General features: G+C 35.6%; 1 protein-coding gene across 1 annotated transcript in view; it reads left to right on the top strand.

Moving 5' to 3' along the window:
- Mt2 (tRNA (cytosine(38)-C(5))-methyltransferase) overlaps positions 1-16446 on the top strand; it is a 64081-nt gene that overhangs the window by 38339 nt on the left and 9296 nt on the right. Inside the window, exon 8 of the mRNA XM_090374800.1 lies at positions 7399-7456. Coding sequence (XP_090230926.1) covers positions 7399-7456 — 58 coding nt within the window. The remainder of the gene's footprint in view (positions 1-7398; positions 7457-16446) is intronic.

Genomic DNA, 16446 nt, shown 5'->3' on the forward strand with positions numbered 1-16446 from the left:
CTCATATCTCTGTGAAGAACAGTATCACTACAAATGGACCAGATATGTGCGTATTATGTGTGTTCTATTGTTTTGTTCTGGCCTCGGCTACCCAGAATCATCAGTCACCTGGATAGATGATTCTGGGTACTTGTCCACACCACAGGAAGGTGGGCCAGTCCATGTAAAGCACATACTGTCTCAAGAGAGACTCTGACCCACCTGATGTTGCCAGAAGGCAGGCCAGGATCCTTTGGGGGCCCATTCCAGAGATGAAAAAAAAAAAAAAAAAAAAAAAGATATTTGCTTTTTGATTCCATATCCAGCATAAATGAATCAGAAGAAAATAAAATAAAACATGTATAATAAAAATAATACAAAAAAAATAAATAAAATTAAAAAAAATAAGCAAACAAATAAAAAAGAACTAAAGTAGTGGTGCTCCCATAAAAAAAAAAAAAAAACAATTTAATAAATAAACAAATAAATGAAAGTAGTGGTGCTCCTAAAAAAAAAAAAAAAATTATAATAATAAATAACTACATAAAAGAAAGAAAGTAGTGGTGAAACCACGTACTGGCAGCATACGTGACCGGAGGGAGGAAAATTGCATTGTAATAGAAATTACAATTGGATCAATGGACACTGCTCTTTGTGGACTAATGTTATTAGTTCAGTTCCCCCAGGGTCCAGTGTTGGCTCCATTGTTTTTTTCTGCGTTTAATAATGATTTTGATGAAGGTGTATCAGGCTTAATGTCTATGTTTGCAGACAATACAAAGGTTGGCAGGGTTGTTAATGACACTAATGACAATATGCTACTGCAACAGGATCTAGAAAAGTTGCCTTTACATTTACAAATATAAAGTACTGTATATGGGAAGCAGTAACCCCAGAGTAACATATCAACTGTGTAATACTACACTCAGGGTGGTAGAGAATGAAAAGGACCTGGATGTAATTGTACAGTCAGATATGAAGTTTTCTGACCAGTGCACAGTCTGCAAGAATAGCTCATGGTGTCTTGTCAATGATATACAGGAATTTTTCTAGCAGAGATAAGGAGGTGATTATCCCCTTTGTATAAGGCAATAAGGCCACACCTTGAGTACTGTATACAAGTCTGGAGGTCTCATTTTAGGAAGAATGTAGAACTGCTGGAACAAGTACAGAGAAGGGCAACAAGATTAGTGAATTGGGTTGCTCTTTCGAAGGAAGGCTCAAGTTTTGCAAATTACAGTATCTGGAGACTAGGCACCTGGGAGGTGATCTGATCGAGGTGTATAAGGCCTTGAATGGATTGAGCAAGCTCAATGTTGACGGGATTCTTCCTCTTGCCCAGATTAATTGCTTGAGGGAACATAAATTGAGAAAAGACAGTTGTAGAATAGATGTGTGGAAATTTGCCTTTAGCCAGTGAGTGGTTGATTTCTGGAACAAACTTCCATCTGCTGTTGTAGAAGTTGATAGCTTGAATAGATTCAAGGCAGAACTAGACAAACATTTGGAGCGAATGGATGGATGAAATGAGAAGAATATATATATATATATATATATATTTTTTTTTTTTTTTTTTGGCTGATGCTGTATAAGCTTGCTTTCTTGCATCATATGCCTCTATTAATGCTAATTTATGGAAAGGAGAAGGAGAAAGTGTTTTGTTTATTGCCCCAAAAGTTATTTTTTACTCTTAACAATAATTTACATTTCTGTGTTAATTTTCCAAAACTTGGAAACTTTGAGCCAGTATAAACATCTGTAGGAAACTAAGTGTGCCAGTTTCCTGTTTCTGCTGTAACATTACAGTCATGTAATGCTATAAGGGGAGATATACATTGAAAAAATTGCATACAATTTCTTGCCTAAATTATACATCTCCTTGACCTGTTGGTAATAGTATTTGCCATATAGTGCAAGGAAATCACAGACTTTTGCTGCACTGGCCAAAAAAACAAAACAAGTAGATAAGAAAACACAAATTATATGCTTCTCTCCACACACAGGTAACTATCCAGTTGACCTTTGAGTTTATTCAAACTGTCAGCCTCAACTACCTGTGAGGGAGTAATCAACGACTCACTGGCTAAAAGAAAACTTCCTAAAATCTAATCTAAACCTCAAGCCCTGTAATTTGAATTTATGACCACTACTTCTGGAATTCTTTATAACAATGAGAAAATCACCTTCTTTCATTTTACTAATCCCTCTCAGAGCCTTGTAAACTTGAGTCAGGTCACCTCTGAGGTGCCTGGTTGCTAAGCTCTGTAGTCCACATAATCAGTTATCCTTCTGCTGATCTCACCATTCTAGTTGCTTGTCTTTGGACCCTTTCAAGAAGCTCAATTTTTTTTTCAGATGAAGTCTCCATACTTGAGCATGGTATTCCAAATGTGGTCTGACAATTGCCTTGTAGAGTGGGATTATGACCTCCCTATCTCTACAGATAACGTTTGATAAATTGATAGGACACCATAGGCTTTCCTGGCTGCACCGTTCGGAAAACTGCCCGTATTGTAACTCTAGATCTCTTTCCTCCTCCACTGTTTTTAATTTAATCCCATCAAGTGTTTAATTTATTTGTGGATTGCTTTGTTCAAGTGTAAGACCTTGCATTTTGTCTTATAATGGGGGATTTTAACTTCCCAGATATTGACTGGAACTTGTGGGTTGGTCACTCACACACTAGTCAGACTTTTGTGGAGTTATTGGATGATTGTTTTCTGCAGCAGCATGTTCGAGAGGCAACCAGAGAAAGTAACACTCTTGATCTGGTTATCAGCAGTGATCATTCGTGTATTAAGAATTTGCAGATAAAGGAACCACTAGGTGGCAGTGATCACAGTGTGCTGAAGTGGGATTTACTCAAAGAGGTAACTACCGTCAGGGGTAAAGGAAAGGGTTTTTGCTTCCGTAAAGGGGAGTACAGTGGTCTCAGACAGTTTTTAAATTCTGTACAGTGGGATCAACTGACGATGTTACAAACAGTAAATTCTAAGTGGGAAGCATTCAAAGAATTAATCGTGGAAGCGACTAGACTTTATATACCGATTAAGAAATATCGTTCAAGGTTTAGGCCTAAATGGTTATCAAATGAACTAATGAGACTCGTGACAGAGAAGAAAAATGCTTGGGATGCATATAAATTATCAGGTGACGCAGAAGCCTGTGGCAGATATAAGCTAGTCTGTAATCAGGTCACAAAGGAGGTTCGGCAGGCGAAGGCGGATTACGAGAAATCTTTGGCAAAAGATGCTAAGAATAACAGCAAGGATTTCTTTACTTATATAAACTCTAAAAGGAAGGGGATGAATATGATTGGTCCACTTGACATCGATGGTTCGACTGTTGATGATCCTGCTCAGATAGCAAACAAACTGAATGAGTATTTTGCATCTACATTCACACGTGAGGAATTATTACAATTTGAAAATGGAAGGTTATCAAATTGTAGCAGTGTGCTTAATGATTTTGTAATAACTGAGAGCAAAGTGGAGGAGAAATTGTTGAAGTTAAAGATAAGAAAGGCACCTGGGGTGGATGGGATCTATCCAGTTATTTTAAAGGAGGCGGCAAAGCAACTAAGCAAACCCTTAGCCATAATTATGAGAGCATCCTTGGACTCAGGGGAGGTTCCCACGGACTGGAGATGTGCAAATGTGTCCCCAATTCACAAAGGTGGATCGAAGGGTGACACGAGTAATTACAGACCAGTTAGTTTAACTTCTGTTCCGGGTAAAATAATGGAGTCGCTGGTTAAAGATGCATTGCAAGATCATCTAGACAAGACTGCAGCAATAATTCAAACACAGCATGGGTTTGTTAAGGGAAAGTCTTGTCTGACAAATTTGATTGGTTATTATGATGTGGTCACAAAGGAACTGGATGCAAAAAATAATTTTGATATCATATACTCGGATTTCAGGAAAGCTTTTGACACTGTTGCGCATGGAAGACTACTGTACAAATTGGAGCAGAATGGTATTAAGGGTAAGTTGCTACAATGGATAAAAGGATGGTTAAGTGGGAGAAGACAGAGGGTGGTAATCAATGGGTGCTGCTCTTCGTGGACTAATGTTATTAGTGGAGTCCCACAGGGTTCGGTGTTGGGTCCACTGTTGTTTTGTGTATTTATCAATGATATTGATGAAGGTATATCAGGCTTAATGTCGAAGTTTGCAGATGACACAAAGGTTGGCAGGGTTGTTAATGACAGTAATGGCAGTGTGCTACTGCAACAGGATCTAGATAATTTGAGCAGATGGGCTAAGAAGTGGCAACTGAAGTTCAACCTAGACAAATGCAAAGTACTGCATATGGGTAGAAGTAACCCCAGAGAAACGTACCAACTGTGTTGTACTACACTTAAGGTGGTAGAAAATGAAAAAGACCTGGGAGTAATTGTGCAGTCAGATATGAAGTTTTCTGAGCAGTGTAGACAGGCTGCTAGGGCGGGTCATGGGGTTTTGTCAATGATATATAGGAATTTTGCTAGCAGGGAAAAGGAGGTGATTTTCCCTCTGTATAAGGCAATGGTCAGGCCACGCCTTGAGTACTGCGTACAGGTCTGGAGGCCTCATTTTAGGAAGGATGTAGATTTGCTTGAGCGTGTACAGAGAAGAGCAACACGATTGGTGAGGGGAATGAAGGGATTCTCTTACCAAGAGAGGCTTAAGTTCTGCAAATTGCAGTGGCTGGAGACTAGGCACCTGCGCGGTGATCTGATTGAGGTCTATAAGGCCTTGAATGGGTTGAGCACGCTGAATTCTGATGGGATCCTTCCACTTGTTCAGATTACCAACCTACGGGGACATAAGTTCAAATTAAGAAAGGACAGATGTAGAATAGATGTGCGGAAATTTGCCTTTAGCCAGCGGGTGGTTAATTGCTGGAACAAACTTCCATCTGTCGTTGTAGAAGTTGATAGGTTAAATAAATTTAAGGAGCAACTGGACAGGCATTTGGAGGAAATGGTGTGATTTTTTTTTTTTTTTTGGCTGATGCTGCATAAGCTCCTACGCTTGCTTTCTTGCATCATGTGCCACTACTACTACTACTACTACTACTACTATTTAGCAACATTAAAACATAGCTGCCACTTCTCTGACCATCTTTTGAAGTCTGTTCAAGTCATCCTAAAGGAATGCTGCTTGGCACTGTTCATTAACAACTTTGCCAATTTGCGGCATATGCAAATTTTGACATCCCGCCTTCTACCCCCTTCATCGATATTTATGAAAATGTGAAACAACAGTGCTCTAAGAACCAATCCTTGAGGGACCCAACTCCTGATGTTACCAATCTGAAGACTATCCATTAATCACAACCTTCTGCCCTGCAGCCACCTAGCAATCCAACTTAGAATCTTACCAGTAATCCCAACCTGTTCAAGCTTATACAGTAACCTCTCATGAGGGACTGAGTCAAATGCTTTTCTAAAATCCAAATAAACTTTGTTGAAATTGTTCCCTAAATCCAGCTCATGAATAACTTGTGTCAAAATAGCTTACTAAGTTAGGTAAGCATGATTTACTCTTAACAAAGCCATGTTATGTCCTTCAGAATGCCACATCTATCTATCTAAATGTCCCTGGATTGCACTCTTAATCATTACCGCTAAGATTTTTCCTACCACTGCAGTCAGACTAACCAGTCTGTAGTTGCTACCTTCACTTTTGGAACAGCTTTTATGTATTGGCGATACATTGGCACTTCTCCAAGCCAAAGGAACCTCCTGTGAGTTCAAAGATGCCCTCATAATATGCCATTAACTCTGGGAGCCTTACTCCCAGAGTTAATAGCATATTCATCATTTTAAACTTTTTAAACTTTATGCTCAAAAGTTTTTCTAATAAACAATCATCTGCAATTATGAAATCACCAATTTGATATGGCTCAGCCTTTTCTCAGCATGAAGGGTCTTTCATCAGTAAAGACCATTGCAAAGTACCTATTCAGTTTATCCGCAACATTAGCAGGGTTATCTAAGACTTTTCCACACCCAGAGCACAAGGGTCTGATCTGATTAGCTTTCTTCTTTTTCGTATTCACATACATGAAAAATTCCTTGTCCCCATTCTTTGCTCTCTTAGCCATTGGCACTAAGTCTGACCTTATTTGTTATTGGAAAGGGAGCACCTTTCAGAGGTCATAATTAACTGAAGTATTTTGAAGTTGTGTTTATGAAACTTCTCTTTTGGAACTTTACTCTTGTATGCCTGACAGGAAATTGCTTTAGCTGTACACTCAATACCACTGCTGTTTTCATTTTTAGTTTTGTTTTCCAGTTGCTTCTGGGTTACATATTTATCAGTATTTTATCTTTGTGTGATTGATTTTAACTTACCTTGTAGATAAGTGTTGTTTTTTTTTGGAAATTTATTATCTAGCTATCATCACTATGCATTATCTAGCAGTAAAACAGTCTTTATTTTATGAGAAGGAATTTTCAGCACAAATGTCTGATAGCTTTGCACATCAGGAATAAAATGGTTAAAGAACCAGTCACAGAAAATATATCCATTGTAAACCAGACATTTTTTGAGTGGGAATATGTCACCGGTAACTAGTTCATTAAATCCTTTAAAGCACAAGGTTTTTTTGCCTTACCAACTACCGTAAGCTTAAGCCGATGCAAGCCATCAGCATTTGCACAAAATAAAACTGGAATTTGCTACTTTTTAGCTTATGACCAGGAGTGCTTGTAAGCATGGGTATTTTCAGTAACAGAACACGATAAAAAAGCCGTCTCGTCAGCATTATAAAGCTGTGATAAAATGAGGCACTAATTTTTAATGAAGTCTTTTAAATATTTTCTGAAAGCCTCAACTTGTTCTTCATCTGCACCTAAAGATTCACCATGGGTTCTTTTATTAACAATGCTGTGGTGCTTTCGAAAACGCCACAGCCATCCATCACCCGGAAATTTTACATCCATGCTATTTACAAATAATAAAAAAAAAAGTTAAAATTTTTTCTTTAGGAGAAATTTTTTGTCCATTAAATCCAAAGTCCGTTAAATTGGGGTCTGTTACATCGAGGGCCTACTGTACTTATAAAAGAGGTAAATTAAGTGAGCAAAGATTTTATTTTTTTTCTCCCAATTATACATAAGCATAATTTTTATCATTTCAATAATACTAAAATCATAAGAGCATTTGTGTTATGTAAATTTTATTGCTTCCTTTTCTTGAATAGATTTTGATATTTGGTAGTTTGTTTAGAATTAGTGCTGTAACAAATAGTGAGTCAAATTAACACTTAAATTTTAGTTAGATGTTTTTGATTTTTTTTTGAAAATTTTCATCAAATATTCACTTGGTATTATACTGATAATAAAAGTGAACACTAAAAATTTTAGAAAATGCTACTAAGCAATATTGCAGAGATTATCAGTGAATATGTTTTTTAATTTTGTTTTAGATATGGACACTATGTTCAGGGAACTGGTTCCGTTCTTCAAATGAACACCAAAACTGAGGTATACTTGCAGAAATTCATTTTCTACTAATATGTTTATTCCATATAAACAGTTATACTGATATTGTTTCTTATTTTCTTATTATTATAATAAATTACTTTCTATTTTTAAGTTAATTTTATTTCTCTAGTGCAGGGGTGGTCACAAGTCGATCACGGATTTAATTTGGGTCGATCACGATGGATTTTAAGTATATATATATATAAAATAGATTATTCTAAATGTTATTATTATTATGTACCCCACTGCATAATTACAACATTACGCTTATTACAAATCCGTTGAACCACTTGACTACTCTTGTCGCTGTGCAGCTGATACACTTGTCTAGTGAAAATTCATGCAGTTACATTGTGGAGAGCATAGTGTATGTGTCAAATTCTTATTTAGCTTAATATTAATAACTGGACAGTACTTATATGTTACTTTAAAATGAATGCTATGAAGAAGAGTAAGACATATCATTTTCATCGAGTGGGAACTAGAATACTTTTTTGTAATGATAAAAGAAAAATGTTGTTTGAAAGGAAAATTAGAAAGACATTTCAATGCGCTGCATAGTAAATCCCAATCAGATTTTCCACCTAATAGTGACCTTAGAAAAAATAAATTAAAAGAACTTAAATCAAGATTATTTGCACAACAAAATTTGTTCCTGTAATTTACAATCTACAGCAGTAACTGTAGCATCATTTAAAGTGAGTCACCTTCTTGCAAAAAAATGCAAACCATTTCCTGATGGTCAATTCATCAAAAATGCAGTTTTATTCATATGGTTTTCGATGATTTTGCCACTAGAGAACCGCTGGGTATGGTTTCTTTAAAAGAAAGAACTAGAGGTCTTGATATATTTAACGCATTGAAAAAATTAAATTACCACTATTTAATTAAATTACCACTATTTAATAACAACAGATGGAGATAAGCAATGACAGGCATCTTAACGGATTCATTGAATTGTACCAAAAGGATGATGAATTCCCAGATTTTTTGAGTTACCAATGTATCATTCACCAACAAGTGTTAGCCAGCAAAAGATTAAATACTATTATGGAAATAGCTTCCAAAATCGTGAACTCCATCAGAGGACAATCTCTTCAAAGGAGACTTTTCAAAATGCAACTTGATGAAAATGAACCAGATCTGATATTACACACAGATGTGAGGTGGCTGAGTCGGAGTAAGTTTCTACAGCGATTTCGGAATTTGCTGAATGAAATTTTTAAAAAAAATGTTGATCAAAGGGGAGATGATTATCAGCGGCTACAAGACACGGAGTGGTTGTGTGATCTGGCTTTTTTGCCAGATTTTACCAGTAAATTAAATGATCTGAATTTGGAATTGCAAGGAAAAATTAAAAATGTGGATGACATGATTAGTAGTATTTTTGCATATAAATATCAATTTTTGGCAATGGCTAAGGATTTCAAAGAAAACAATTCGATCAATTTGCAAATATATCCTGTTTTTGAATGTAATAGTGAGAAATATGTTTTTGAAATTGAGAAAATGTGGATGATTTTGAAATCAGATTCAGTGATTTTAAAACAATTGAAGACATTGTTCAATATATTTCTTATCCATTTAATGTCGACTTAGATACGAAACAAATTGCAGAAAAAATCGCTGAGATTTTTCACATGGAGATAATGAAATTATTATATTACAAAACGATATCTTCCTAAAAGTGATATCATCAGAAACTTACTTTTGGAAATATATTTGCCGAGAAAAGTACTGAAATGTAAAAAAAATCAGAACTTTTAAATTCCTGTTTTGGTTCCACATTTCTATGTGAATTTGCCTTTTCGTATTTGAAACAAAGAATCGCTGTACTCTTACGGATTTGCATATAGATTATTTACAGTTGGCCTTATCACAGTATATCCCCGATTTTGAAAGCTTGGCAGATGACATAAAGATACAAACTTCACATACATTAAAAATTTAAATACGTATGAATTTAAAATAAGAATTCTGAATTGTATTTAATTTTAAAATTTATAAACAACATTTTTCAATGTGTTGATTAACTTTTTTAACCATGTGCAATGAAATTCTTAAGATTATATCACAGCACATTTTGAAGAAAAAAAGTAGATCACATCACAAATTAAGTTGGCCACCCCTGCTTTAGTGATTCACTTTGTTTTTGCATTGATCATAGTATAAAACTTGCAGATTTTACTAAAATTGTATGCTTGTGTAATTAAAATCTATATAAAGCTACTGTAATGTTTTTGGTTTTACCCTGTCAATAAATTAATAATCCTAATCTCAAGCAAGAACTGAATCTTTTATGAGGGGGAGGGATTCAAATTTGACTCATGGCTGTTACTTTATTTGCACACATACACTTAGTCATGCTGCTAGATGTCATCTGTAGAAATTTGTAAAAAAAAAAAAAGGAGCAACGGTGTGTAATCAAATTCAACAAAACATTTATACAGTTTTGGAATGATGCATAGCCAGAAATATAAACATATGAATACTACACTCAAGAACAGTCATGAGACATTTTCATTATTCTCTCTCTCAATTAGGCAAGTTGTTAGATCGCCATCTCACATCACGTAAAACTCTATAATAGTTGGAGCAGCATATAATCCCCATTTTAGCATTGAAATAATAGATTGGGCTAATAATTCTTGCCCTCTCTCATGGTTAGAGGCCCTATATAGCTATGGTGAGTTTCACCATCAATTGTAATGCTGGATGCTGTCATTTTACAAGGTGATGTGAGGTGGCGATCTAGCAACTTGCCTAATGTACATTGCAGCAACAATGCTGAGTCTGGCAGTTAATGTCTCTTCCATTATTCCTGCTCTCCTTTCTTTCTTTTTTTTTTGCTTTGCCACGTGTGGTCCACAGCTGAGTATCTGTACACGTGCAAGGCTACCTTTTCATATTATAGTTGACTTGCTGTCATAGGCTTCAGTATGTTGACAAAGAGGCTTTTCACATCAAAAGCTACTTGCCCCATTTGCTTGCTTTTATATTTTTAATCCAACTTTTTATTTTAATATTTTGAATTAATTTGTTTTAGCTCTATTTTTAACACAGTCTAATTTTTAATTATATATTTATATTTCAATAAGCTTTTGGTTTTTTATTTTATTTTTTTAGTCGTGCCAATATTATTTTAGTCAGCTTCCAGTAGGTGGTTTTCATGACATATTTTAGCCCTTTAGAAAGATTTGTAGTCATTCCAAATATTTATAATAAAAACAATTATTATTTCTTTGTCCATCCACCTGCACATAATGACTCGAATCCCAGTGAATGGAGGCATCTCCGTAGCCAGGTGGGAAGGAGCAGCAGTGCGTAGTACACGCTTCTTGATTAGACTGGGGTTCGAGCCCGTCACCACCAAATACGGAGGATGCGGAAAGGTCAGGGAATGACCACCGCATATCCCGGAGCAATATGGCCTTAGTTGCTAATGCTCCTAAAAACCAAATAACAAACTAACAAACCCAGTGAATGGATTTCCATGAAATTTTATATTTTGTTCTTTAAAATAATTTGTCAACCCTACCCAAATTGAATTAAAATCAGAGCAGTGGAAAACTGGTAATTATCATTTATTTTTTTCACACATATTACATAGGCTATCCATATTTGTGTATTGAAGCTCGCTGTTACATATGTTGCTGGTTGGAGGAATGAATGGACAGTGTAGTGAATGCACAAAAATGAAATTTTCACAGTTTGTGCATAAAAGTCATTTGCTTTCTGCTCATATATTTTTTGTTTATAAATCATGAATTACCGTTTGTTAGTATGCCTTAAATGTAACCCACTGCATACATTAATTGAGTTGTTTCTTTTGAGATAGTCAAGCCAAAATTCTTGCCAGTAGAATTCAACAGGAATATTGCCCTTTATAAACTCTCCTCTGTGTCTTCTGAGTACTTGATTGTTGGCAATTAAGTGCTTAGTATTTTATCTTTTGCTTTAATTCGCTTTCCACATTAAGATAACAAAATTTAAATAAAGTTGGAGATATAGGGCATCCTTTGACAGATCTTTGCACCTTGGTTAATTTTTTTTCTAGTCAGATTTTTTAAAATTTATTCATTGGATCTCATTATCTTTGTAAATATTAGTAATGGATCTTAATAAGGAATTTGGTATGTCTTTTTTGCTGTAATTTTTTTTTTTTTTTTTTTATGAAAACCCCAAACACGAAAGGTATCAAAACCTATAGTACTTAGTACCGTGAATGGTTGGAGAAGTATGGGGGGAGGGGGGTGCCGGAAACTTTGCTCTAGAGACTAAACATGGGTTTCACCACTTCAAGCCTCCAATAAGCAAAGTGGTGGTATTTCACCGGTTGATGAAAGTCATCTACCACCTACTTGCTGTAATTTATCAGAGGGCTTGTTTCTTTAAATTTTATCAAACACCTTTTCATATAATGAAAAAGGCCAACAGCCAGACATATACACTGGTGTGCAAAATTTAAGGACCAGTCAGGTTTTCACCTATAGTTTCTCATAAGAGTGGCCTGGATATGGGAAAAGCATACCAAAGGAACTTTGTGAGGTACAGAAATGACGAAGGAAACAACACCGACACAACAACGGAAACAAAACGGTACAGAGGGACTTTATTCAAAAATGGCAACATAGCACTGGCTGCCATGATACTGCCAAAGATGGAACAAAGGGAAGAGGTGGTCCTCAGTAGGAGATATGGTCACCCCTTATGTTGATGTAGGCTTTGCACTGCCTGTCCATATTTAGAACAATGTTGTTAAGCTCTTGCAGTAACATCGTCCATTCCTCTGTCAGTGCCATCTTCAGCTGGTGAATATTTTCTGGTGGGTGTGGACATGCCACTAGGCGTCTTCCCAAAGCATCCCATATGTGTTCGATGGGATTTAGATCGGTGGGCGGGGAAACGGGTAGGCCAATCCATACGAACAATTTCCTCACTTTCCAAAAGCATATCAACAGCTGTAGTGCGATGGGGTATGGTGTTATCATCCATAAACACAAACTCGGGGCCAATGGCACCTCGGAACAGACACACATGAGGAAGGATTACCTCCATACAGTAGCGTGCACTGGTTACAGTACCGCCTTACAGTATCTGGAGTTGTGTATGTCCATCGAAGATAACGCCTCCCCAGATGAGAACACCTTGACCGCCATATTAATCCCTTTCAGTGATGTTTGCGGGGTGATACCGTGTGCCATCCTCTCACCAGATTAGCTGACATCCAGAATCGCTGCTGAGACTGAATCTACTCTCATCAGTAAAGAGTGTCTTAAGTAAAGATTTTGTGGTTGTAACCTTCAGAAATAGTGTTGGTACTTAAGTTTTGCACACCAGTGTATATTCACTGGCTTAGTCTGTTTAGAAAACAAAAATCTTGCTTCTTTTAATTTTATTGAATGCCTTTGTATATAACTGATCTTTTTATAACATGAGAGTTATAATCAGATGAGTGATATTTAAAATCTGAGTGGTGCCTACCATGGTTTAGGATGGCAGATCACAATAAAAATGTCAGAATATCTAAGAGGTATTGTTTTATCTCCCAAAGTGAGGGTAAATTTGATTAGTGTCATTAAACTTCAATTGTTGGCATGGAGATAACTTCCTTCAAGGCAAAAAAAAAAAAAAAATTCATTTAATATTTTTTTCCTGATCTTGCTGTCCTCTTCAGTATCTTTCAAGGAAACAATAAAGGCAGCCTCAGGCTGATGTGGGTAGTTCATTTCCTCTGGTCATTAACAACAGTCTTCATTTAAGTTTGACTGTGGATAGAGCCATGATCAGAAATGGGTACTTCATGTAATATTATATAATAATAGAATAATAGTTATTGGGTTTCTACAAGCAGTCTTGTGTTGAACAGTGAATAATTCACAATTTGACATGAGATTGGTAATAATTTCCACCTGATAAGATTTAATTAAAAATGACATTAGTAATTTTAAGTCGATATGTGGACAATGATGTCATTTCTAAAGTGAGCATAAGCGCAAGTGTTGTCGAGTGGTGGAAGGAACAGGGCATCCAGACAGAAAAATAGAAATCAGTGAAGTATACTATTATAATAACATTTCAATGTCTGCATGAAATACAACTCAACACCTTTACTAGTTTACCTCCATGCCTTCATTTGTAATTGTTTTGTGAACAGGCTAGCTATGCTTTTGTCCTCTATGATGGTTTAGTGGCTTTGCTGCTCTTCACTCATTTGGATAGGTCCAAAGGAGTAATGAGCATCAAAGTCCTGTCAGAGATTGAGGAATTATTAGTACTCGTTATTTGGGACTGTAGTTAGCCAGACTTAGGCAGATAGGGGGGTTAGTTTGTTTTCTCTGTGAATTATTCTGGATTGTTCAGCCTGCAAATCAGCCCATGAAAACACTTCAACTACAGATATAGTTGAAGTGTTTTCATGATATAACAGACTGGAGCAGTATGGCCTAAGACAGTTTTCTGTAAAAACCAGTGACAATTAGTTATGCCCTCAACAATTGAGGCTGCTTGCAGGGTGAAGAAGGCATAAAATCACAAGATCTTTAGATTTTTCAGTGGCTGTGAAATACTGTATGTACTTAGATATTTTACTTTTGATCATTGTTAAAGATTTTTCATGCACTTTATTTGAAGGTTATTCTTTTAGGAAAGTAATTAGAAGAGTAATACAAATGATCAAAAAGATTTTTTTTTTTTTTTTTTTTTTAAATCAGCTACGGTATGAACACTGCAATTTATTTTTAAGATAGTCATAAAACATGAATATTTAGAGCTGGTATTAAGTCTTGTTACAATATTAATCTAACCATATTTCAACCAACACATCATATACTTTATAGAACTTACCTCTGATTCTGTTTAGTTTTATATAAAAAAAAAAAGTAGAGAATTAAACTGAGAACTAGAAACTAACAGCCCAACACAAAGGTGTTCCTTTTCATGGTAGACTGTCACTAAAATCTAACCTAAACACTGAAATAAATGTCGAGAGCTTGAATTGAAAATGTATAATACTTTTTCAGATTTTTGTTGTGATGCTGACTGTGGTTAAACTTTGAAGAGATTAATTTAAATAGTATAAGGAATGTTGGAAAATTGCCTAGTATAGATGTCATTATTTGACTCCATAACTGAAAGGAACTTGTTTTGAATTTCATATTTTTGACAAATCATTTGGTAATTAGCCATTTAACATATTCATTTGGGGATACTTTTGTCTAAAACAAGAAACAACTAATGATTCAAAACACCTTAATTTTAAATCCAAATCTTTAATCCTATAATACTAATACCAAATCTTTAATTCTACAATTCCTTCGATATTAATTTGCAGGTCGTATCATGCGATAAGTTGAGTGTTCAGTGTGTAATGTGCTTTGTCATACTATTTTTATGGTAATAAGTTCATATGCTTGAGATGGTCTCCATACCAAATCTAGACATACACCTAGAAAATAATATTAAGAATATTAAAAAGCCTGTTTAAGCATGGAGATGCATTATCATTTTATTATATCTCATATTATGAATACCTTCCCAACGAGTTGCCTAGGTATTGCACTACTTCGAATAAGTAATGGTTCTCTGGTAGAGAAGACTACTGTTATTTATTCTCAGATGGGCACCACCACCCAGGCAGCACCGTTTTGAAGCTGGTTGGCTTCGTCATCGGTGGGTGGGCAGGTACCCTGTTTCAATACTGATAACCCAGTTATGAAGTATAACTCCACAATACGAGAGATTAAGAATATTATTTACATCTTTGATACCTAACTCTTGTTTATAAAATATCATGTCAGTAAAACTGCAATGCTGTTTATATTGAAAATATATCACTAGATTCAGTTTGGAGACCACCTTTTGCACACATGCTTATTAAAATAAGAACAGTATATTACAAACTGAGCTATCAACTCATTGCCACAATACAAAATGTAATCAGCAAATTAATAGTGTAAATATTGTATTGATTATATATTTGGATTTTAAATTAAGGTACAGTACAATACAGTGTCAGTTATCCGGAATAATTGATGTCAGACCTCTTCTGGATAGCCGAATTTTCAGGATAATCGAATGTAAGGTAAGATTAAATAAATTTAGTCTCACCTTACAATTAAATTAAATAATTAAGATTAATTAAATAAAAAAAATTATAAACCAATCTCAGAAAACAGAAACATCCATTCAGGCATTTTTATGATTTTTATACAAAACAGTAAAGTTAGAAAGATTTTTAAATGCTCTCGGTTTTTTCAACTTACCGATAACGAGCACTGACAATCTGTGCGTCCCAGTGGCATTTGCACACATAGCAATTGTAACTCACCCTTTTTTCATCTTAAAACTTGGTGCAGGCATTTCTCTTTCAGTGGCTAGAGTTTTTCTCAGTAATGCTTTCCATAATAAGCCCATCTCATCAAAACATTATGGTACCTCCGTAGCCAGGTGGGCAGAAGCAGCGGTGCGTAGCACACGCTTCTTGATTAGACCGGGGTTCGAGCCCTTGACCACCAAATACGGAGGATGCGGAAAGGTCAAGGAATGATCACCGCATATCCCCAGAGCAATATGGCCTTAGTTGCTAATGCTCCTAAAAACCAAAATAACAAAACATTATAAACGTTTTCTTTCTCGTAATTTGTTATAACTGAAGCAAACTTACTTTTAAAGGACACAGCTGCACAAAGTTTCTCACCTTGAATATCTAGTTCATGTATACTGCGTCTCAGTTTAAAGTTTTTCAGCCAACCTGTGCTTGCCTTAAAATCTTCATTACCTCTTAATTTTCGATTAAAATCCAATTCTTTTTCATACAACATTGGGCTAGACACTGGTTCACCTAACTTTGCTTCTGTAGAAACCACAAATAACGTGCACTCTCTAAAGCAGCATTTTCAGGTTTCGACATAGTCTTTTCCCTGCAGGATCAACTATCCATAATCGACACAAATTCTGTTATAGCATTGGAATTTTTCTTGATGTCATAA

Source organism: Mastigoproctus giganteus, chromosome 5 (genome assembly GCF_048544385.1).
Source record: "Mastigoproctus giganteus isolate SK-2022 chromosome 5, ASM4854438v1, whole genome shotgun sequence".
Lineage (NCBI taxonomy): Eukaryota > Metazoa > Arthropoda > Arachnida > Uropygi > Thelyphonidae > Mastigoproctus > Mastigoproctus giganteus.